Source organism: Hyla sarda, chromosome 9 (genome assembly GCF_029499605.1).
Source record: "Hyla sarda isolate aHylSar1 chromosome 9, aHylSar1.hap1, whole genome shotgun sequence".
Taxonomy (NCBI): Eukaryota; Metazoa; Chordata; class Amphibia; order Anura; family Hylidae; genus Hyla; species Hyla sarda.
Genome location: NC_079197.1, coordinates 20,487,599 through 20,513,317, shown reverse-complemented (window position 1 = coordinate 20,513,317; position 25,719 = coordinate 20,487,599). Strand labels below are relative to the sequence as shown.

Below are 25,719 nucleotides of genomic sequence, written 5' to 3'. Positions count from 1 at the left end.
GCGGAGACCTGCACAGTGAGGCCACGCCCCCTCCCTTTCAGAGGAATTCAGACTAGTGAGCTAAATTAAAAGTGTAATCAAAAAATAAATAAAGGTGCTAGACACATAAAAATTAGATGCACATGGTCAGGATTAGGAACTGAGTGACATATGAAAAAAAATGTTTTTTGTTGGATCTGACGGGTACACTTTAAGGGCCCACACAGAATTATGGGCCCTTATTAATTCCGCTTGGAAATTCTGATGCAGCAGAGTCCTTTTGTAGTCAATTAGATACTGCTGCACAGTGCACACTATAGAATTTCAGCGTCTGAGCTTTTCACCGCTAAAATATACCCAAAGAAAGAATGAACATGTTTATTCTTTCGGCAGAATATAGAGCAGAATGCATTGCCGGCTATGGGGATTGGCATTGCCAGTGATATCCTAGTGCAGGCCCCGCCAAAATGATCTGCCCATTGACTTTAATGGGATTCCGCTGTCCCATATACACAGCAGAATTTCCGCAGCGGTAATTCCACCGCGGAAATTTCCCATCCTGCAAAATTTAAAGACCTGTTTTTAATTTTGTGGAATTCCAAGGTGGAACCCCATTGAAGTCAACAGGTCTTTGAATCTTAGCAGAATTCTGTGTTTTAAGAACACAGAATTGCGCTGAAATTCTGTTAGAATCCCGCAATTCCATTCAGCAAGCTTTGCTGAACGGAATTTGTGCAGAATTTGCATATATTCTGTCATCTGAACATACCCTTAGGCTAGGTTCATAGTATGGAATTTTTTAAGTGGAATTCTGCTTTAAATTTCCACTCGGAAATTCCAGCGCAGTAGAATCCCATTGCTGGCAATGAGATTCCGCTTCACAATGCACACTACGGAATTTCAGCGGCAGACGTTTCACGGAATCTCCTGCTGGAAAAATCCCGTCCGAAGTTCCTTAGTGTGAAGCTAGCCATTATCTTTTCTTTTGCTTCTTTTTTTTTTTTTTTTTTAAACCTGAAACCAGCAGTTTTTGTGATGTCTTTCACAAACAACCCCCCACAAAAAAAGTGTGTATTAGTATGGGTGTTTTTTTTTCCTTTGTCATTTCTTCTCCTACACTTGTTCCTAATTACAGAAGTCTATGGGAAATTTGCCAAGCCAGACATCTCTCCAATAGGAAAGACTAAGGCTACGTTCAGACTACGGAATCTCCGGGCAGAAAATTTCCGCCCGGAGATTCCGAGTGCGGCGCTAGGACCTTGCGGACACTGCGGTCTCCAATAGACTGCAGTGTGTTCTGCACTGATTTCCACCTGAACAAAGAGCAACGCCATTCTTCAGGCGGAAATTTTAAAGCGGATTTTCCATTCACAAATTCCGCTTCACAAATTCCGAAGTGTGAATTTGTGAACGGAAACCCATTCACTATACAGTACATTTTAGCAAGCGGAATTTCCGCCTGCAATTTCAAAGCAGAATTGCAGGCGGGAATTCCGTAGTCTGTACCTAGCCTTATTATCCCAAACTGCAGACAGCCTGTTTTGGTTTTGTTTTGTTTTTTTAGCAATCACATCTTATTCCACATACATACGATGTACTGCGATGCAGTGCAGGATAACAAGCAGCACAACATCCGCGTGAAAGAACAGGAGAACCCTAACCACTGAGACCGCCACCATACGGTGTAATGCGATGCAGTGCAGGATAACAAGCAGCACAACAATAAATGAATACAATCTGGGCAGATAACACAACAGTACAACATACAGCACAGGTCTCCCTACACTACATGTCATACCACAGGCTACACTAACATTCCATCACACATTATAAACAATAGTCCAACAATAGAGCATTACAGACAGTGATAGGGAATGGGGTTGGGGGGGGGGGGGGGGGGGATCACAGGCCTAAAGTTTTACTGAAGGACAAACAAAACACGAGGGGAGAGGAGGGCAGGAGAGGGTGTTAAATCTCATCTTCCTCCATGTCTGGACTGTCCATGATAGAATAGCCTGAGGCAGTCCTGGACAAAATCCTTTTTGATTTAACAGTCAGGTGTCTCCTGCTAAACCACAAAGTTAGTTCATAAGACGTCAATAGTTTGGTCCCCAGAAAATAGTCCGTACAGCACTGAGAGATGAATCCGGTTACTCCTGGGAACAGAGCCGAGGAATGTGCTCAATCACCACAGCGCAAGAAAAAGTGCAAACGTGTCACATTAAAAACGTGCACTAGGATGTGGTCTATTACAAGCCCTTCTCCAAAATAATAAAGGCCCCCAACAAACCTACCCTTTGCCTCTGAGCCAAAAGGCACCTGGGGGGGAATTCATCAAACTTTTCACCCTGGTTTTTTTTTTCAGTCTAAATTTGTTGCATAAATTGTCGCAGCCAGGTCCTGTGTGTCTGCAACTTTCCATTTAGAGCCATAACCACGTTGTGAACTGCTTAAAGGGGTACTCCGGCGCAAGACATCTTATCCCCTATCCAAAGGATAGGGGATTACATGCCTGATTGCAGGGGTCCCGCCACTGGGGACCCCCGTGATCTCGCACGCACCCCAGTTAAAATCAGTCACGCCCCCTCCCATAGACTTGCATTGAGGGGTGGAGTGCGATGTCACACGGGGGCGGAGGCGTGACGTCACACGCCGCCGGCCCCGTGGTCGCCGGTAATCAGACCCGGAGCAAACATGCTCCGGGGACTGATTTTAACTGGGGTGCTGCGTGCAAGATCACGCGGGTCCCCAGCGGCAGGACTCCCACAATCAGGCATCTTATCTTTGGATAGGGGATAAGATGTCTAAGCGCCGGAGTACCCCTTTAAGGGGTTAAAATAGCGCATACACCCTGCACTAGGTGACTCCATTCGGACCATTGAAATGAGTGGCACCCACCGCTCTCCTCTACAGTATATGTCAGCATCCTGTTTCCAGCTGGCGGACGTCAAAAACGCAGTATGAACAGAGCCTAAGTAAGTTACTCAGGGGGTCAAGTCCTTGGAGACAAAAAAAAGTGTGAGAACTCACCTAGGAACAAGGCTGGTCCTGCAGAACTCTAGCTATGGGAACGGTGTTCCTGCTGTGCAAAAAGTGCAGGAACTCAGTTCCCACGAGTTCCTGCAGGACTTGAGCCCTGAAGTTACTACAACTAAATGAGAACCGTATATAATAAAACAGCTACCACATTCAGCCTCACTGTATACAGCAGCACAAGAACAATAGGGTCACATGACTGCAAATGAATGGCGTTCTCCTAATCTACACAGGGACAGGAGCTCCACCCGCAGATGTTGCCTAGCAACCAAGAAGTTGTACACTCCATAGTAAGTGCGGCTGCAATGTTTTCTTCAGTATGAGAGCAGAGATCCTATAGGATTTCTTGGAAAGGACAGTCCCGAAAACCTGAGGTAAGTGAGAAGGAGATCGTTGTTTTTTGACAGCGGTTTCACGCTGTTTCAAAACTACAACTCCCAGCATGCCCGGGACCCAAGACCATGTTGGCAGCTGACTGTGCATTTTTGTCTGCATTAAATGTAGTCGTACAATACAGTAAAGTAAATCTGCCTCCAGCTGTTGCAAAACTCCATCTCCAACCAGTGTGTCTCCAGCTGTTGCAAAACCACAACTCCCAGCATGCCCGGACAGCCTTCGTTTGTCCGGGCATGCTGGGAGTTGTATTTTTGCAACAGCTGGAAGCACCCTGCTTTGGAGACAATGATCTATACAGACAAAAAATGATTATTTTTTTTTTAAATAAAACATATAGGACTTAAACCTGATAAATCATTTGTTTTCTCAGGGTCTTTATGGAGAACACAATGGCAGAAGGGCATAACACAGTACCGGAAAAGGTAAGTTTGGGTGATTGGCTCCAAATACGCCATAATTGTGGCGAAAGGCAACAATCGCGCCGGTTTTATTGTACAGAGTGCATCAAAAAGAAAGGTTAAAAATGATGGGCCTTGCTTGTAAGGGGACATGGCTTACCAGGAAATGAACTGGCTTCAATAAGAGAGGTACGGTGGCGCCGAAGATGTGCGACAATTTTTGGCATAAAGTTAGCCAACTATAGGTTGGTCTTAAGGCCAAGTATCGTGTAAAAAAAAAAACGTATCCCCTATCCCCCCGCGATCTCCTGTTTAGAGCCCTGGCTCTCCTATACAAAGGCATGTCACGACCCCCGCCCGAAACGGGGGCCACCGCGCCCCCTCTATATAGTTCTATGGGGGAGACGAAGATTGCTGAACGGCTATGGCGAGAGCTATATGGAGGGAGCGTGGCGGCCCCCGCTTCGGATGTGGGTCGTGACATGCCTTTGTATAGGTGATCCAGGGCTCTAAACAGGAGATTGGCCCCAGGGCTCGTAGCCCCCGCGATCTAGAACTTACCGTATATACTCAAGTATAAGCCGAGTTTTTCAGCCCGATTTTTTGTGCTGAAATCGCCCTCTCGGCTTATACTCGAGTGAACAAAACAAAACAAAAAATATATATATCGCTTTAGGCATACCGGTGGGGGGGGTGCGCCGCTCCGTCCATCTTCACTGCAGGGACCATCCACATTCCGGTGGGGAGGGTTAGCTGGTCCGGGCCGGCCATCTTAACTGGGAAGCACTCTTCTCCGCTCCGGGCCGTCCATCTCCACTGCAGGGACCGTCCGCTTTCCGGTGGGGAGGGTGAGCTGGTCCGGGCCGTCCATCTTAACCGGGAAGCACTCTTCTCCGCTCCGGGCCGTCCATCTTCACTGCAGGGACCGTCCGCTTTCCGGTGGGGAGGGTGAGCTGGTCTGGGCCGGCCATCTTCACTGGGAGGCCTTCTTCTCCGCTCCGGGCCGTCCCGGGACTAGTGATGCTGCATTGACACTGCCGCGCACATATGACGTCAGGAGCGTCGCTACGCACAGACATCTGCTGCGCACGGATGTCCCTGCGTGGTGGTGTCAATGCAGCGTCACTAGTCCAAGGATGGCCCGGAGCAGAGATGAAGGCCTCCTGGTGAAGATGGCCGGCCCGGACCAGCTCACCCTCCCACCGGAATGTGGACGGTCCCTGCAGTGAAGATGGACGGTCCGGCTCACCCTCCCTGCAGCTACTAAAGCAACAACTAGGTGAGAAGAAAACAAAAGGGGGGTTTGGATGATGACAGGGGGGTCATATGGACAGGGGGGGTCTGGATGATGACAGGGGGGATTTTGACAGGGGGTCATATGGACAGGGGGGTCTGGATGATTATAGGGGTGGGGGGATGATGGATGATGACAGGGGAGGGGGGGATGATGACATGGGGGATTATGTATTTCCCACCTTAGGCTTATACTCGAGTCAATAAGTTTCCTAGGTTTTTGGGGTGAAATTAGGGGCCTCGGCTTATATTTGGAACAGCTAATACTCGAGTATATACAGTATTCCTTATCCTATACGTTTTTTTACATGATACTTGTCCGATAACCAGTGCAATCAAACTACATGCTGTAAAACTGCACCAGACATACCTGGGCCACGTGATCAATCTGGCGCCTCTTTAGATTATCTACTATAAGTTTGCAGACAGTGAGGGAAATTTATCAAAACCCGTGTAGGGGAAGAGTGATGCAGTTTTCCATAGCAACCAATCAGATCGCTGCTTGGTTGCTATGGGCAACTGTCTCACTCTTCCTCTACACGGGTTTTGGTAAATTTTCCTCAGTATTTGTAAATTCTCCCCCCTCTGTCTGTTTGAAATTGAATTGACCCTATTTTCCCCACAGATCTCAGGGAATCTATTCCCCACAGAAGTGACTGAAGAAAAGCTCCAAGAAGCTCGGAATAAATCCCTCGCAAAAAATTTTGGCTCCAGTCGCTTGTTTTTAGAGGTTCACAATAACACCGATCAACACGCCAAGCACACGTATGAAGATATCGTGCAAGGAAAGATGGTGGAACAGTAAGTATTGTTCACCCAGAAAATAGCTCCCAAGAAATCATTAAAGGGGTACTCCGGTGGAAAACTTTTTTTTATTTTTTATGAACTGGTGCCAGAAAGTTAAACAGATTTGTAAATTACTTCTATTAAAAAAAAAAAAATCTTTATCCTTTCAGTACTTATTAGCAGCTGTATGCTACAGAGGAAATTTTTTGCTTTTTGAACTTCTTTTTTGTCTGACCACAGTGCTCTCTGCTGACACCTCTGTCCATGTCAGGAACTGTCCAGAGCAGCATAGGTTTGCTATGAGGATTTTCTCCTGCTCTGGACAGTTCCTGATATGGGCATCAGGTGGCAGCAGAGAGCACTGTGGACAAGACAGAAAAGACATTCCTTTGTAGCATAAAGTAGCTGCTAAAAAGTACTGGAAGGGTGGATTTTTTTTAAATAGGAGTCATTTATAAATCTGTTTAACTTTCTGGCACCAGTTGATTTAAAAAAACAAAAATGTTTTCCTCCGGAGTACCCCTTTAAAATCTAAAGCATATCTTTAATATCACAGAAAATAATAATACTTCTATATGTTACTCACTAAATCGTACAGAAGCATTACATGTTTTTTTATGTTGTCTAGATACTGTATATGACTCACGAATCCTTTTGTTCTGCTGCTTACTAATTCTGACATCCACTGTTCAGGAAGGGACCTGTCAAAGGCAAGCACTGAGCCCACCCTCACTCACCATGCATTCACTTTCTCCCTGAGTCTTCTGTGCTGTGCTCGGTCTCTTCATCCAATCACTGCAGGCTGTTCTGTAACCCCCTCCTCGAAGGCATTGTGCACATGGTACAGTCGTATGCAGAGAGAAAGTCAATGTGGCTTCCAACTGCTGAACAATTGGATGTGGGTGACTCCAGGGGCGTAATTATAGGGCATTGTTTCCCAACCAGGGTGCCTCCAGCTGTTGCAAAACTACAACTCCCAGCATGCCCGGACAGCCTTCGGCTGTCTGGGCATGCTGGGAGTTGTAGTTTTGCAACAGCTGGAGGCAACCTGGTTGGGAAACCCTGCTATTTGGGGGGCAGAGGTAGCAGTGGCAGCGGGGCTCTGGTGCCAAAGACCCCTAAGAAAACACCAGTATTAGAAATGGCACACATTAGGAACGTGGCCCTATTACAGATTTTGCACTGGGGCCCTGACGTTACGCCTGTGGATGACGCCATATGATGCCAATGTATGGCACTGTATTATATAGTGCATGCAAAGTGACATGCCAAGATGCCAATGTATTATGGCTCCATACGGTGCTTGTATGTAACCACAATATGGTCACATGCATAAACGTTTACAATATGCAAAGTTCAGGATTCGCACTGTGACACACAGCGGCACCACCGTAGTGATGTTAAAGGGGTACTCCGGTGGAAAACTTTTTTTTATTTTTAATGAACTGGTGCCAGAAAGTTAAACAGATTTGTAAATTACTTCTATTAAAAAAAAAATCTTTATCCTTCCAGTACTTATTAGCAGCTGTATGCTACAGAGGAAATTCTTTGCTTTTTGAATTTCTTTTTTGTCTTGTGCACAGTGCTCTCTGCTGACACCTCTGTCCGTGTCAGGAACTGTCCAGAGTAGCATAGGTTTGCTATGGGGATTTTCTCCTGCTCTGGACAGTTCCTGACACGGACAGAGGTGTCAGCAGAGAGCACTTTGGACAAGACAAAAAAGAAATTCAAAAAGAACAGAATTTCCTCTGTAACATACAGCTGCTAAAAAGTACTGGAAGGATGAAGATTTTTTTAATAGATGTAATTTACAAATCTGTTTAACTTTCTGGCACCAGTTGATTTAAAAAAAGAAATAAATGCTTTCCACTGGAGTACGTGTGATGTTGTCTTTGCACACTGACCTTATTTTCTATGTGATGTTCATTCGTTTTTTTAACCAAATTTTCCACGACAGGAGAAAGAAAAGATGAAGTCGTTCTGTTTTCTGTGGGCATGTATACGATGTATCTTTGCAGTATACGATGAGAATGCATGACATGCATTGATGGTTTTGTTCTTGCAGCTATGAGCGGGGTCTGCAGCACTTGGCACAGAAGGAATGGGAAAAAGCTGTTACCGCCTTTTCAAAAGCCATAAACCTGTGTCCAGACAAGGTAGGACCGCGGTCAATAACGTCACTGAATTCTTTTATCGTTGTCAATATTTGAAGGATTTTCCTATATAACAATGCTTTTGATTGAGTAGGAGAAATCTGCTCATCCCAAGGCTATATTCGAAACGGCGGAATGTCCGTGCAGGATTCCACCTGGACATTTTGCTGAAGCAGAGTCCCATTGCTTTCAATGAGAATCCGCTGCACTGTCCACACAGAGGAATTTCCATGGCAGAAATCCTGATTCCGGTTTTCTGCTCAGAAATGCATTGCAGGCTATGAGATGGCGCATTTCTGAGTAGTCCTAGCGCCCCCCAGATCATTTAAATGTGCGGAATGTCTGTTCTCCGGGCGGACATTCTGCACATTTTCGCCGTTTGATCCAGGCCTTAGAGGAAAACGGTCAAACTGTTCACCCACACTAAACCCAATACACCGGGTAATAGTTCGGGTGAACAGGAGACCGAAGCGGGGTCTCTGACTAATATACGTACTTTCAGTCCGGCGCCCGATCCCTCTGAAGATCGGCTTCTATCTTAGCTGAATTGCGGGCTGGAGGCGGGCCCTCCGGGTGACTTTGAATAGTCATGCTCAGTAGGCACACACGCTCACGTGACCAGCAGTTATGAATATTCAAATTCACTCTGCAGGCCCGCCTCCAGCCCGCAATTCAGCGAAGATATAAGCGGATCTTCAGAGACCGGGCACCAGACTTAAAGGGGTACTCTGCTGCTCAGCGTTTGGAACAAACTGTTCTGTACACTGGAGTCGACAGCTTGTGACATCATAGCCCCACTCCCTCCTGACGTCACGCCCCACCCACTCAATGCAAGTCTATGGGAGGGGGCGTGACGTTGTCACGCCCCTCCCATAGACTTGCATTGAGGGGCGGGGCATGACATAATGAGGGGGTGGGGCTATGACATCACGAGCTCCTGGCGCCGACTCCAGTGTTCGGAACAGTTTGTTCCAAACGCTGAGCAGCAGAGTACCCCTTTAAGGTAGGTATCTTAGGGTGCATTCACACCACGTTTTTGCAATATAGTTCCCGTATCAGGTTTTTGATGAAAAACGGATTCCTCAAAACCGGACTAAACTGTATCAAAATGTGTGTACAAATTTTAACCCATATACAGTTAAAAACCGTTTACGGTTTAAAAAATTATGTCCGGTTGCATCCGTTTTTTAAGAAAAAAAGTATAAGTTTTTTTTACTTTTCACTCCATTATGAATAAAGTTTCACTTGTTTGATTGAAATTCCAAGAAAATAAACTGTGCAAAGTCAAAAACCGTACGGGGAAAACCGGATGGAACTGTATGCACATACGGTTCTGTACGGTTCCCATTGACTCCCATGTTAAAAAAACAAAAAACGTATACGCCTTAATACAGTTTTTCACCCAGACCAAAAACCGTGGTAGGCTACGGGAAAAAACAACTGACAAAATCTTACAGGATGCAAAACGGACACAACCTGATGCTTCGATTGGCATACGGTTTTCAATGTAGAGTCAATGCATACGGTTTTCTATACGGTTCCGTACAGTTTTCAAATTAAAAAAAGATACGGGAACTGTATTGCAAACACGTGGTGTGAACCCGGCCTTAGTCAGAGACCCCGCATCGGTCTCCTGTTCTCCCGCACTATAACCCGGTGTATTGGGTTTATTGGGGGTGAAAGGATGACCGTTTTCCTTTAGACTCTTGATTGTGGCTGTAAGAGGTTTTACTCTATTTGTCATTGTCCACCATTTTTATTATGGCTTTTGTGTACTAGGTGGAGCTGTACGTCAAGCGATCGGAAGCGTTCCTCCAGCTCGGTGACTTCCAGTCTGCGGCGCTCAACTTGAGGAAGGCGACATCCATGGCGCCCCCAGTCACAGAGCATATAGAACAGCTGGCCCTGACATATTACCTACAGGTAACTCCGGGATCGTGATAGTAATAGGCTGGAATCAGTGTATTCATAGTCATGGCCAAAAGGTTTTTGAACGATACATATTTTTATACTAACTGAAGTACAATTGTAAGCATTTCATCACTTTTTATGTTTATTGACAAATACATCAAGTTTATGCAAAGACTTAAAGGGGAACTCCGCCCCTAGACATTTTATCCCCTATCCAAAGGATAAGATGTCTGATCGTGGGGGTCCCACCGCTGGGGACCCCAGTGATGTCTGCTGCGGCACTGTAGTCATTAGGTACACGGAGTGAACTCCGATCCATGACTGATGACTAGCGATGCGGTGCTGACTTCACAGCCACGCCCCCCATGAACTTGCATTGAGGGGGCCTGGCCGGGACGTCACGAGCCTCCGATGCAGCAGCACCTAAAACGAGAACAAACACATTCCAGCAGCTCGGTGAAGCTGATCAGGACACCCATGGCAACATTGCAGGGTTTCAATCAGCTGAGAGGATGGCAGAGGGTCCCTTACCTTCCTCCTCGCCGTCTGATTGGTGCTCCAATGCTAAAGGAAGCATTGCAGTATACCCTATCTACTTAAATCAGACTGAGCTGCAATACCAGATACAATCCATAGTCAAGAGTGGCGCTAATCCATAGACAAGAGTGAAAGCACATATATTTTCCTTATGTTTTTACGGCCTGTTACCTCTGTACAAGAAAGCTCTGTATATTAATTGTTTAGTCTTAACTAGGGATCGACCGATTATCGGTTTGGCCGATATTATCGACAGATATTCACAATTTTCTAAGTTATCGGTATCAGCAATTACCTTTCCGATAATGCGGGCACTTTAAATCAATGAACTGCAACGGCTTTTGCGGGGCCAGAGACCCCTGCCGCCACCCGCTTCTCTCCCCCTGCCTGTCCTGGGGTCCTGAGTCCAACCACCACCGCTGCCCCATTGCCTCCCCCATCCCCAGTTTTATATTTACCTGTTCCCGGGGTCCGCGCTACTTCTGGCTCCAGCGGCGCAATGACGTGTGACGTCCACAACGCGACGTCACCGTCAGTGGCCCAGCGCACAGTGACAGCTCAGGACGCCGCCAGAGCCAGAAGTAGCACCAGCAGCTGTGGTTGGACTCAGGACAGGCAGGGGGAGAGAAGCGGGTGGTGGCGGCGGCGGTCTCTGGCTCCGCAAAAGCCGCTGCAGTTCATTGATTTAAAGCGCCCGCTTTAAATCATTGATCTGCAGCGGCTTCTGCAGGGCCAGAAACAGTTAATCAGGGTATACCCGCACACACACACGCACCCTCATTTTACCAAGGATATTTTATGGGGGAATAAAATGCACGGAATATCGGTATAAGTTATCGGCTATCGGCCTGAAAGTTCACAGGATATCGGTATCGGCCCTTAAAAATCAATATTGGTCGATCCCTAGTCTTAACTGAACGTCATTGCTGCCCCTAAGATCACTGTTCACATTGCTGTGCAGGGACAAAGCTTGTTTGATCAGAACCGTCACCTGGATGCCCTGGAGTCTTTTACCTGCGCCGCAGAGCTGCAGCCTCAGAACAAACATCACCACATGCGCAGGTGAGGATCCACACATGGAAAAATCTATATGATTCAGCTTCCAGGACTTTGTCCACATTAAAGGGGTACTCCACTGGCCAGCGTTCGGAAGTAAATGTTCCTAACGCTGTTTTTCGCGCTGCAGGGGTCGGCCACCCCCCTGGTGGTATCATGGCCACGCCTCCTCAATGTAAGTCTATGGGAGGGGGCGTGACGGCCGTCACGCCCCCTCCCATAGACTTACATTGAGGGGGCGTGGCCGTGATGCCACCAGGGGCTTGGCCGACCACCGCAGCATGAAAAAAGCATTCGGAACATTTACTTCCGAACGCTGGCCAGTGGAGTACCCCTTTAAGGGCAGATGACCCTATTGAAACCTTTGGTGGCAGCATTCTCCTATCGGATGGGGCTAATAGCACAAAAGGATGGAGCCAGGCAGATCCCTTTATAAGTCAAAGGGATCAGTCAGATGCCCTTAGTGTCATTGTGTGATTGATCCGGTACGGACATCAGGGCTTCAGTTGTAAAAGAAACTATGACACCACACAGAGCCTTAAGGGTACGTTCACACGTAAGCAGATTTGATGCTGAGGATTTTCTGCTGCAGATTTCAATGTAAACTAAATGACTGAGCACAGCTTCTAATCTGCAGTTACAAATCCTGCGCATCAGATCTGCAGGACCTAAAGGGGTACGCCAACGTCAGGTAAAATAGCCCGTACTTCCTAGTTGAGCAGTTGATCAGTACTACAATTCCCAGAATGCAATGCTTTCCCTCAGCTCTTCATCACAGTCCTTCCAGCCTGCCTACTCCGCTCCCACAGAACTTCTGCAAATTCCCTGCCCAGAGCTGTTGCAGAAAATCTCCTTTTCCTAGCACTTTATCCCACAATTGGTGAGGTTGCAGCAGCTGCTAGTCATTCCCTGTTTGCTCCCCTGCCTGTGTCATTGTTTAGCACAAGGCAGCATTCTGTAAATTCACCTGATTCTTCCTTCAATGTTCCCAATAGAGATATATATATGTGTATATGACTGGAAGATGGTGATGTAGCTGTAGGGTCTGGTCAGAAGTGATTACATCACTCAGGGGGCGGGGCTAAACTCAGAGATAAGATCCAGCCACACCTTCTGAGACAGCAGCAGGATGATTCGAGAGAGGGAGGAGCCGGGTAGCTGCTGAGACAACACCACACTGACAATAAGAGGACTACACAACTTCCTGTGAGGAGAGAGGGGGGGAGCTGCTCGAGACAACACCACACTGACAATAAGAGGACTACAAAACTTCCTATCAGGGGTGAATCATACAAAAACACGAGTCCAGCACAAATTGCGATAAGTTATATACCTTAGGGTGATAGTTTTATTTCAATACAATTTTCTGATACCATCATACCTCTTTAAGGCCCTTTTACAGGAGCAGATTTTCAGGTCGCACTTAGCCCTGTGATTGATCCCTGTAAGGGTGCATTCCCACAGGGCGTATACGCAGCGTATTTGACGCTGCGCAAAATTTATGGCAGCAGCGGGAAATACGCTGCGTATCCCTTGCTCACTATACACACAGGGCTTTCCGGCGGCAGCCCTATGTGTGTAGTGAGTTTTGGAGGCGGAGCCATATGCCGGCGTGTCTGTGACGTGCAGCTCCGCCTCCAAAACTCACTACACACATAGGGCTGCCGCCGGAAAGCCCTGTGTGTATAGTGAGCAAGGGATACGCAGCGTATTTGCCGCTGCTGCCATAAATTTTGCGCAGCGTCAAATACGCTGCGTATACGCCCTGTGGGAACGCACCCTAAAGGTTTGTTAAATGAACGCCAGTCATTAAGATCAGCGCCGATTATTGTGCCCACATCAGCCCGTTTTCATAAGGAATCTTTACAATCTTACCTGGTTTTCTGACAGTATTTGTTGTCTGGCTGCATTGGGAAGATACGCAGAATGTATCCACCTACTGAATAAACTGCTGGAAGAAGAACAAGGAAATCCTGACATCTATGTAGTACGCGCCAATCTGTATGATCAGCTCAATAAGGTAACAATGCCACATTATAGGATTTGTTCACTATTATTGGTTTTGTTGTACAGGATAGAGGATAAGTGTCTGATTACGGGGGTCCGATCTCGTGCTCAGCCCCCCAACTCTCTCCATGCACAGTGCTGTTTCTCCGGCTCTCCAATAAAGATACACGGAGGGGGCATGCCGGCCACCGCTTCATGTCGTGGTTGACAATAATCTGTGCCAGGAAGGAGATTGAAGGAGGTCCCGCCGGGATTCCCCTTTAATAACCAAGTCAATTAATTTAGGCAGCAGGGAAAACGGGAAAACACAAAAGGGCAACACAAGATGGAAAGCTAAGGTTCAAAGGGGTACTCCACTGGAAAACTTTTTTTTTTTAAACCAACTGGTGCCAGAAAGTTAAACAAATTTGTAAATTACTTCTTTTAAAAAAAAATCTTAATCCTTCCAGTAGTTATAAGCTGCTGTATGCTCCACAGGAAGTTCTTTTCTTTCCAGAGCAGGATAGGTTTTCTATGGGGATTTTCTCCTACTTGGACAGTTCCTAAAATGGACAGAGGTGTCAGAGTACTGTGGTTAGACAGAAAGGAAATGCAAAAAGAAAAGAACTTCCTCTGTAGTATACTGCAGCTGATAAGTACTGGAAGGATTAAGATTTTTTAATAGAAGTAATTTACAAAGCTGTTTAACTTTCTGGCACCAGTTGATTTAAAAAAAAATGTTTTCCAGTGGAGTACCCCTTTAAAGTCCTGTGGCCAGGAAATAGTTATTTTTCTTTAGGGCATATTTACACATGCCAGATTAACATGTATGAAATGGATTTTCAAAGAATATCAGAAATGACTGCAACAAATCTGCCACATGCAACTTTTTAGTGCAGGGCTCGACAAACCCAAGGCACCAGGTTCATCCTGGCGCCTAGGTTTTTGTCAGCCCTTTCCGACTTATTAAGTACATTTACGTCATAAGTGAGGTTGAGGTTGTATGCCTTGTGGTCCAGTGGTCTGATCACCAGGCTGTAGCAATAGAGCGCAGATCTTGTAGATCAAAGTAATCGAACAATTGCTTATAATAGGCTCCTTGGAAGGCCAAAAAAGTGTAAAAAAGGAATAAATAAAGAACATATTTCATATCCCTGTGTGCAGAATTGTTGGGATTGTTGAATTATCACATTCCTGATCCTGTGCGGTCAAAGGCAAAACTACAACTCCCTGGAACAGCTGGAGGCACCCTGGTTGGTAAACCCTGGTATCGGCCAATTTCTGATTGGGGGTGGTCTCCCCCAATAGATAAACTGATTAAAAGGGTCAGCGCACTCTGGTGAACACCGCAGCATAATCATTGTTTACCAGGCGTGACTGTGCCTGGTACTGTAGCATCTGCAATACCAGGCACAGCCACTGCAAAATGTATGGCACTGTGCCTTGTAAACAATGACGGGGCTGCCATTAGAGTGCTGCAAAACCTACGATGATGCCAAAACCCTATAGGGGTGCTAGGAGTCGGACCCTCACCAATGTGTTATTCTTAAGAAAGACCATTTATATAGTCCCAGTGATTAGCTTGGTCTGAAATTACCTTGATGCCTTGTAGCAGCAATCTTAATCCTTTCAGTACTTATTAGCTGCTGAATACTACAGAGGAAATTCTTTTCTTTTTGGTACACAGTGCTCTCTGCTGACATCTCTGTCCATTTTAGTAATTGTCCAGAGCGGCATATGTTTTCTATGGGGATTTTCTCCTACACTGGACAGTTCTTAAAATTGACAGAGATGTCAGCAGAGAGCACTGTGGTTATGATGTCAGCAGAGAGCACTGTGCTCATGATGTCAGCAGAGAGCTCTGTTCCAAAAAGAAAAAAATGTCCTCTGTAGTATTCAGCAGCTAATAAGTACTGGAAGGATTAAGATTTTTTAATAGAAGTAATTTACAAATCTGTTTAACTTTCTGGCACCAAAAAAAAAAGTTTTCCACCGGAGTTCCCCTTTAAATAGGTATAAAGCCATATGATGCATTATGTTCCCATCATTAATATGTGTCTATGACCCCCCCAGCCCACATTGTGCTATCAGGATGTGCACGCAGCTTTGTCGCTGGATCCACAGCACCATGAAGCACTCGACTTACGGCAGAAAATGACAGCAAAAGCGGAGGAAGCTAAAGACAAAGCGGTCAACTTGGCCGTCCAGGGGCAGCTACAGGACGCCTTGAAAAAGATCTGTTTTGCTATAGAGAACAACCCGTTATCAGCTGAATATCACATATTCAGGTATTAGTAGTGCGGGCATGCTGGGAGTTGTAGTTTTTCAACAGCGGGAGACACACTGTTGGAAAACCGAGTCATTTTCCTTGGATCCCATAGAAATATTTAATAAATCTCATTGCTTTTACTTTCAGGGGTACGGTGTACAAAAAGCTGAAAGATTTCAGTCTGGCGGTGGATGATTTCGTAGGTGCCATGCAGCTTTGCAACGCAGAGGATGGATCGGGTAATGAAGCCACGCGGCTACACCCAGAGGCTGAAGAGCAGCTACTTCTCACCTACAATGACTTCGCTGTGCATTGCTACATGAAGGGATTCTACCAGGAGGGAGCGCAGTTACTGAACAAGGCGCTGGAGGGGGACAGGAACAAAAAAGAGCTTTACATGAACAGGGGAGGTGAGTGGTTCCTATACGTCAGGGGATAAAGCAGTGTTTCCCAACCAGGCTGCCTCCAGCTGTTGCAAAACTACAACTCCCAGCATCATCATCACCCTGTCATCATCCCCCCTTCATCATCACCGCCTGTCATCATCCCCTTGTCATCATCCCACACCCCCCTTCATCATCCCCTTGTCATCATCCCACACCCCCCCTTCATCATCCCCTTGTCATCATCCCACACCCTGCCTTCATCATCCCCTTGTCATCATCCCACCCCCTCCCCCACATCATCCCCTTGTCATCATCCCACACCCCCCTTCATCATCCCCTTTTCATCATCCCACACCCCCCCCTTCATCATCCCCACCCCCCTTCATCATCCCCTTGTCATCATTCAACACCCACCTTCATCATCCCCCTGTCATCACCCCCCTGTCATCATCCCACCCCCCCCCTTCATCATCCCCTTGTCATCATCCCACACCCCACCTTCATCATCCCCTTGTCATCATCACCACATGTCATCAGCCCCCACCTTCATCATCACCGCTTGTCAATGTCTGATACAGTGGTCTTCAACCTGCGGACCTCCAGATGTTTCAAAACTACAACTCCCAGCAAGACCGGGCAGCCATAGGCTGTCCGGACTTGCTGGGAGTTGTAGTTTTGAAACCTCTGGAGGTCCACAGGTTGAAGACCACTGCGGCCTTCGGCATCATCATCATCCAGCCCCCCCGTTAGGGTGCGCTGGTCCGGTGCTGCAGGACTGTCTGGTGGGGAGGTCGTCCAGTGGGATAGTCGTTCCGGGCTGTCATCTTCGCCTCTTCTCCACGCTTCGGGCCCGGAATAGAGGCGTTGCCTTGACGACGACGCAGAGGGACGTTGGTAATGAACGTCCCTCTGCGTCGTCGTCAAGGCAACGTGACTATTCCGGGGCCGGGCCCGAAGCGCGGAGAAGAGGCCCCCCGGTGAAGATGGCAGCCCGGAACCACTATCCCACCGGACGACCTCCCCACTGGACAGTCCTGCAGCACCGGACTAGCGCACCCTAACATCCCGCCGAGCGGAGGTGAGTACAGAACTAAAGGGGGTGAGAGGGGGGGGGGGGGGGGCTGGATGATGTCGAAGGCCGCCGTGGTCTTCAACCTGCGGACCTCCAGAGGTTTCAAAACTACAACTACTGGGAGTTGTAGTTTTGAAACATCTGGAGGTCTGCAGGTTGAAGACCACTGAGAGCGGAGAGTTCACTCGAGTATAAGCCGAGGGGGGTATTTTCAGCACGAAAAATCGTGATGAAAAACTCGGCTTATACTCGAGTATATATATATATATATATATATATATATATATATATATATATATATATATATATATATATATATATATACACACACACACACACACTATATATACACACTGTGTATGTATATATATATATATATATATATATATATACACACACACACACACACACTATATATACACACTGTGTATGTATATATATATATATATATATATATATACACACACACCCACACTGTATGTATGTGTATATATTTTGCAGTTCACAGATAATAATGGACTGACCTGAATTACACAAGGTTCTCCAGAGCGACGACGATAATTAGTGGGACCCCTCTCTTAAAGAGGCACTGCAGGATGGAAAAAAAAAAAATGTTTTCCGATCAACTGGTGCCAGAAAGTTATACAGATTTGTATATTATTTCTATATAAAAATCTTAATCCTTCCAGTACTTAGCTGCTGTATGCTCCACGGGAAGTTGTGTAGTTCTTTCCAATCTTACCAAGTCAGGAACTGTCCAAAGTAGGAGAAAATCCTCATAGTAAACCTCTCCTGCTCTGGACAGTTCCTGACACGGACAGAGGTGTCAGCAGAGAGCACTGTGGACAGAGTGGAAAGCACTACACAACTTCCTCTGTAGTATACAGCAGCTGATAAGTCCTGGAAGGGTTAAAAATTTTAAATAGAAATAATTTACAAATCTGTATAACTTTCTGTCTTTGGTTGATTTGACATGTTTTTTCTTTCCTCCAGAGTACCCCTTTAACTCGGAATGGGTGAATGATTATAAAATGTATGGTCTGTTTGCATGTGATAGATATCTGGTTGTTTCACTATTACTTTTGTTTGTTTTTCTTTTTACCAACAATAGACTGTTTCTTCCAGTTGGGGGAGCTAGCCTTTGCCCTGGCCGATTATCAGCAGGCATTTGACCTGGATGAGGAAGACTGGGGTGCCAGGACTCGAGTTGCGAAGCTCCTTGATGAGTTAGGAATTCAGGCTCAGAATCAGAGGTGGGTAGTGTTGTAGGATACATATATCTTGCACACTTTGGAAAGGCACTCAGAGGGGGGATAAGTGTCTGATAGTGGGGGGTCCCTGTAATCTCCTGTACTGGCCCAACAACTCACTCGTCCTCAGAGTGCTCTGGTCCCCACCCTTGGAGATGAGCAGGAGGGACGGCCCAATCACCAGCTGAGAGGGGACCCCCGTCTCAACTCGTGATTGGCTGAGTGAGCCGTCACTCCATCTTGTTGTGGAAGGTGCGGGCCAGAGCGATCCGAGGATGGGGGAGTTGCTGGGCCCGTGCAGGAGATTACGGGGATCAGGCACTTATCCCCTATCCTTTGGGATAAGTGGACTTCCCCGTAGTACCCCTTTAAAAGAAATCTGCAGTGTATAACACTTATCCCCTATTTATAGGATAGGGGATGAGTGTTTGATCACGGGGGTCCGAATGCTGGGACCCCCACGATCTCCTGTACGGGGCCACGGCTCTCCCGCGCAGGAAGTGTGTCGGCCTCAGCATAACGCCACGCACAAAACGCTTCCTCCATGTATGTCTATGGGAGAGGTGGAGATGCAGCGTTCATGCATCCCTGCATCTCACATTGGGGGAGATTTATCAAAACCTGTCCAGAGGAAAAGTTGCCCATAGCAACCAATCAGATCGCTTCTTTCATTTCTAACAAGGCCTCTGAAAAATTAAAGAAGCAATCTGATTGGTTGCTATGGGCAACTTTTCCTCTGGACAGGTTTTGATAAATCGCCCCCACAGAGCTGTATGGGGGTGGGGGGGCGTGCCGTCATGCGCATTAGTGGGGGGGGGGGGCATGCCGTCGTGCGCATTAGCCGCAAACAGCCCCGCCAATGCTGGGTCCCCGTACGGGATATCGTGGGGTGAGAAGTGTTGTACACTGCAGATTTCCTTTAAAAGGGTTATCCAGACAAACACATAACTTATTTCTTCAACAAAAATAAAAAAAACACCTCTGTCCTCAGGTTGTGTGTGTTATTGCAGCTCAGTTCCATTAAGGTGAATGGAGCCAAGTTGTAATACCATATATAACCTGAGGACAGGGGTAGTGCTGTTTTTGGGGAAAAAAATTCACTCTGTGATTCTATCCATGGAAAACCTCTTTAAGGTATAATTTCTAAGCAATCAATCTGATCACCCCTCACAGGCAATACCAGCAAGCTGAGCACCACTTCTCGGAGGCCATCAGAAAACATCCCCTGCTTCCCCAAGTATATCTCCACAGAGCCAGACTCCGGCGCACGCTACAGGACATCGCCGGCGCACAAGAAGACGCAGTCCTCTCTATTCTCCTTAACCCAAAAAGTGATGAGGTAGGGGGAAACTTAAAATGTCCGTTCAGTCGGGATTCTTAAAAATGATATGTAAGTCAGTATCTACAGGGAAATCTTACCCCTTATTTGTTTTTAGATATCTTGCCTTAGGACAGAGCAGAGATGTGTAGTTCAGTTTAATTAGAGCTCCAACAAGGAGTCTAAGGAAGTCTGAGACACACCTCCTGTCTGCTCATTGGTGCAGACTGCTGCTTTCTTCCGCCCCCTTCAGCTCTGCTTCATCTGATTGGTTGCTGTCTAAAATACTAGGAACCAGCTCTCCATGCACTTGCTTCCTAAAAATCTATTAAGCCAAACCCAAGTGTCGAATCAACACTGTGATTAAAAAAAATAACAAAAAAAACTGTAAATAAAATATTTGCATTTCTGTGTTTTTGACCCAAGTTCTAGTTTTGGTTAAAAGTACTGAATTAAAAACACTATGGGGGGAATTAACTAAGACGAGCATTTCACTCTCCGGTCTTAAAGAGTACCCCTTGATCTTGTTAAATTTTATAATCCTCCCAGTTCACTGCCCCCATCATGATAAACCACCCCCTGCCTTTATTTTTATTATTTCTTAGTTTTCTACCTTGATATTGCTCTGTATTTTCTGCTCAGTCTCAGTCACATTCACAGACTGGGAAGGGGCGTTCCCCAGAAGGCGTGACATCATCTGAAGCCATACAGGGGAGAACTTCCTCCCTCACTCTGCTACACACAGCCCAGAGCAGTTCAGTGTGAGATGAACTGTGATTGGCTAAGGGTGCATACACCCTCTCAGCACTCCAGACTGCATTTCCTGATTTTTGACTTCTGCCAGGCCAGCAGGAGTCCAAAATCTGTGCAAGAAGTAGATGGGAAATGTGCTCTGGATAAGTAGGGAGGCTGCTTTTTTTTTTAAACACAAAACTTTATTTACCATTAGGAGTGCAATAGCAAAAATTAATGACAGTACCCATTTAAATGGAGGTATCCAGCAGTAGCAAAACGTATCCGTTTTCTTCCAAAATCAGCACCATGCCTGTTCTATATCTTGTGTGTGGTATTACAACTTGGCTCCATTCACTTCAATGGAACTGAGCAGCAATACCCCACAAAACCTGAGGACAGGGGTTGCCCTTTTTTTTTTGGGGGGGGGGGGGGGGGGGGGGGTGGTATCAGCTGTTATTCTAACCCTGGATAACCCTTTTAAGTAAAAGATACTTCTCTGTGCTGGTGTAGATTTCCACAATTGTTTAATAGCAGGCATATATTGTAATAAATTCGGAGTGGGGAGTGGCCATGCTCCCCTCTGGGTCAAGCTCCACCCACTTGGCAAGCATAGCACAGATCAGCAAGATTTTGACAAGAATCTGTGGCTCCTTGCTGATCCGCACCAGGCGCAGACTTTAATGCATCTCCCGCTATGTGTGAACTTAGCCTAACAGAGTTGGAGCACTGATGTAACTTAATCTAAAATGGTGTATCCACTATTATTAAAAAATACAAATACTCAGCATTTCGAAACCAGTGTGCCTCCAGCTGTTGCAAAGCTACAACTCCCAGCGTGCCCGGACAGCCGACGGCTGTCCGGGCACGCTGGGAGTTGTAGTTTTGCAACAGCTGGAGGTACACTGATTGGGAACCAGTGGCTTAAAAGGGATACTCCAGTGGAAAACATTGGTGCCAGAAAATGTAACAGCTTTATAAATTATTTCTATTTAAAAATCTTAATCCTTTCAGTACTTATCAGCTGCTGTATTTTCCAGAGGAAGTTATTTTCTTTTTGAATTTGCTTTATGTCTGACCACAGCGCTCTCTGCTAACACCTCTTTCCATTTTAGGAACTGTCCAGAGTACAAGCAAATCCCCATAGCAAACCTATCCTGATGCGGACAGTTCCTAAAATGGACAGAGGTGTCAGCAGAGAGCACTGGGGTCAGACAGAAAGGAAATTCAAAAAGAAAAGAACTTCCTCTGGAGCATACAACAGCTGATAAGTACTGGAAGGATTAATATTTTTTTTAATAGAAGTTATTTACAAATCTGTTTAACTTTCTGGCACCAATTGATTTAAAAAAAAATAAAAGTTTTCCAGGAGAGTACCCCTTTAACTATTCACTCTTACAGGCAACACCAACAATAATGAATTTTTTCCCTGGAAAAACACTGGAGGAGGTTATAACCAGCAAGCTTGCCGGCAACGCTCGATGTGTCCTGGAGCAAAATTTGGAGAATCTGCCCTTGAGGTGTAAAGACGCCATGTGAGTGATCCCTACACAGGGCACAATGGATTAGTGGAAGGGGCAATATTCTTATAAATGACAAATTGTTGTCCTTGCTTTGCAGTCAGCCCACACGTGGCCAGAAGGATCGAACCCTTCCTGGGACCAGAAGAGATCTGGCTGTTTGTATGACTGATCAGCAACTGGTGGAAATGGTTGGCAGGCGCAGGAAGGTGAGCTGCATCATTGGGGTATGTTCACGTGGTGGAATGTCTGTCAGATGGCTCCATAGACGGCAATGCATTTCTGAGCAGATTCCACAGAAAGAATTGACATTGTCAGAGGCCGGCATCAGAAAACCCAATTGGAAATTAGCCTTAGTGTAGGGTCACGCCTAACACATCTGCATCGTATTTTACGCTGCGGACCCGCTGATGACCAACAAGAAAGTGTGGCCGATGCTGTGCCTGCTCATAGCAGCAACAAAAGAGAAAAAATAAAAAAACTTTTCTATAATATATGTATGTAACCAGGGTGGCTCCAGCTGTGGCAAAACTACAGCCGTTTGCAGTCTGGCCATGCTGGGAGTTGTAGTTTTGCAACAGCTGCAGGCACCCAGGTTGGGAAACATTGTACTAAACGATGAGGTCATCCTGTACATCACAGGAAGTCAGCTGACCCAGGACAGACCACTTTCCCCCGACATAAAGCCATCTCATTTTCTGGTGGACTGCATTGTGGTCACTCGACCCAGTTACGGTAACAAAAAGACATAGATGCAGCAGTGCCGGAATAAAACAGATAGCGCTGTAGGACTAGTGGTGGCAAGCGCTCCCCCCCCCCCCCCCACAATCTCCTGTATGGAGCCCTGGCTCTCCCCCAGAGCGGCGCGTCATGACCCCCATTTGAAGCGGGGGCTGCCGCGCACCATCCACATAGCCGAACTCAACAATAGAAATATATGAAGGGGGTGTAGCGGCCCCCGCTTCCTGCGAGGCTCCATACAGGAGATTGCGGGGTACCCAGCGGTCAGCCCTCCCCCCCGGTGATCTAAAACCTATCCCCTATCCTGCAGCTATGGGTATGTTTTTTTTACCACAAGACTTCTCCTTTAAACTTTTGGACAATAATGTTAAAAAAAAAAAAATAAATAAAAAAAACACCACCTTTTCTGTACTTACAGCTTAAAACAGATCTCCAAGCAGCACTTAACAGACGAGGATACCTGAAGTCGACAGCTCCACGTATCACTACTAGACCACCACAACCCAGGGAGGAGACCCCCGACACACATGCCCCTTATCAATGGAAGACATTTGGACTTGGACTTGACAAACACTAGATAGGAAGCCATGACCCACCAGTAGTCTGCAACCTGCGTTTCTCCTGCGATACTTCAAATCCCATCAAAGTCTTGACAGCAACTGAAGGGCCACAACACAACAGGACAGTGTTTCCCCAACCAGTGTGCCTCCAGCTGTTGCAAAACTACAACTCCCAGCATGCCCGGACAGCCGAAGGCTGTCCGGGCATGCTGGGAGTTGCAGTTTTGCAACAGCTGGAGGCACACTGGTTGGGGAAAACACTGCTACAGGAGGTAAACTGGAAAAAGACAATGCAATTTTTTATTTAAAAAGGTTTATTGCATGAAGCTACGAATAAAATGTTTAAAAACACGGCTCAGACCCAGCATTTGTTTGGGGGGGAAAACAAACACCACTATAGTTTTGGAGCCAAAGCTAAAAGCCGATGTAGCAGGAAGGAGAGGCAGACGTCCTTCCTCCATAATTGTAATCGTAATTTTGGATCCGCTTGAGGCTTTGGCTCAGAAATTGTATTAAAAACTGCGGTGGTGTATTTCCAAAACTCTGCACTACCAGCCTTAAAGGGGTACTACCGTGGAAATTTTTTTTTTTTTTTTTTTTTTTTAAATCAACTGGTGCCAGAAAGTTAGAACAGATTTGTAAATTACTTCTATTAAAAAATATTTATCCTCCCAATACATTTTAGGGGCTGTATACTACAGAAGAAATGCTTTTTCTTTTTGGATTTCTCTGATGTCACGAACACCGCGCCCTCTGCTGTCCATTTTTGGAACTGTCCAGGAGCAGGAGAAAATCCCCATAGCAAACATATGATGCTCTGGACAGTTCCTAAAATGGACAGCAGAGGTCAGCAGAGAGCACTGTGGTTTTGACAGAAGAGAAATCCAAAAAGAAAAAGCATTTCTTCTGTAGTATACAGCCCCTAAAATGTATTGGAAGGATTAAGATTTTTTAATAGAAGTCATTTACAAATCTGTTTAACTTTCTGACACCAGTTGATTTACAAAAAATAAAAAGAGGTTTTCCACCGGAGTACCCTTTTAACTATATATATTTTTTATTATTATTGTTGAATAGCATGATAGTGCAAGTATGCGTATGCCTGTACGTTGCAGGCCACGATGGCTCATGGGATAACCCCTGTAAGGAATCATATAGACATTTGTGCTTTAGCACCATTTGTTTTTTGTTTTAAGGCTAACAAGGTGTAAGCATGTAAAGTCCCAAACTCCAGGCTGCAAAGTCATATTACATTATTCCTGTTAGTACAAGTAGAAAATGTACCATGAGATGAGGACACTGATCACATTAAGGGTCCATTCACACTACAGAATTTGACTCCAAAACTCTAATGCAACAGCCTCCTATAGGATTCTGCTGCGCCATTCACACTGAGGAATTCTGGACCTCCTGAAAGAATGAACATGTTATTTCTTTAGGCAGAATGGCTGCTATTCATTGGAACAGTCAGACACCTGTGGGGTGTAAATGCTCACTGTACCCCTTATTACATTCTGTGAGGGGTGTAGTTTCCAAAATGGGGTCACATGTGGGGGGGGGGGTCCAATGTTCTGGCACTATGGGGGCTTTGTAAACACACGTGGCCTTAAATTCCAGATACATTTTCTCTCCAAAAGCCCAATGGCGTTCCTTCTCTTCTGAGCATTGTAGTTCGCCCGCAGAGCACTTTACATCCACATATGGGGTATGTTCTTACTCAGTAATGATGTTACAAATTTTGGGGGGCTTTTTCCGGTTTTCCCTTGTGAAAATGAAAAATTTGGGGCAAAGCCAGCATGTTAGTTGAAATTTTTTTAATTTTTTTACACTAACAGGCTGGTGTAGACCTCAACTTTTCCTTTTCATAAGGGGTAAAAGGAGAAAAAGCCCCCCAAAATTTAAAACGCAATTGCTACAGAGTACGGAAATACCCCATACGAGGCCCTAAACAGTTTCCTTGAAATAAGACAAGGCTCCGAATTGAGAGAGCGCAATGCGCATTTGAGAACTATATTAGGGATTGCATAGGGGTGGACATAGGTGTATTCTACGCCAGTGATTCCCAAACAGGGTTCCTCCAGCTGTTGCTAAACCCCCAGCATGCCTGGACAGTCAGTGGCTGTCCGGAAATGCTGGGAGTTGTTGTTTTGCAACAGCTGGATACCCCGGTTTGTAAACACTTCCATACGATACGTTTTTCATTTTTATTGGGATGGACAGTGTAAGGGGGTGTATATGTAGTGTTTTACCCTTTATTATGTGTTAGTGTAGTGTAATGTTTTTAGGGTACATTTACACTGGCGGGGGTTTACGGCGAGTTTCCCGCTAGGAGTTTGTGCT

At 46.0% G+C, this 25,719-nt stretch overlaps 1 protein-coding gene across 2 annotated transcripts; it reads left to right on the top strand.

Moving 5' to 3' along the window:
- The first annotated feature begins 3,277 nt into the window (after positions 1–3,277).
- On the top strand, positions 3,278–24,033 carry TTC16 (tetratricopeptide repeat domain 16). Of its 2 annotated transcripts, XM_056539831.1 has the most exons (14): positions 3,278–3,389; positions 3,782–3,833; positions 5,728–5,903; positions 7,954–8,044; positions 9,821–9,964; positions 11,451–11,551; positions 13,436–13,565; positions 15,605–15,819; positions 15,948–16,210; positions 18,370–18,511; positions 19,682–19,847; positions 21,960–22,093; positions 22,179–22,287; positions 23,238–24,033. In XM_056539831.1, exons 2-14 carry the CDS (start codon positions 3,789–3,791, stop codon positions 23,394–23,396), a joined length of 1,875 nt encoding a protein of 624 aa, XP_056395806.1. In that variant the 5' UTR covers positions 3,278–3,389; positions 3,782–3,788; the 3' UTR covers positions 23,397–24,033. The 2 variants fall into 2 exon arrangements, with proteins under 2 accessions (XP_056395806.1, XP_056395808.1); XM_056539833.1 differs by lacking the exons at positions 3,278–3,389; positions 3,782–3,833 and adding an exon at positions 4,952–5,088.
- The last annotated feature ends 1,686 nt before the right edge of the window (positions 24,034–25,719 follow it).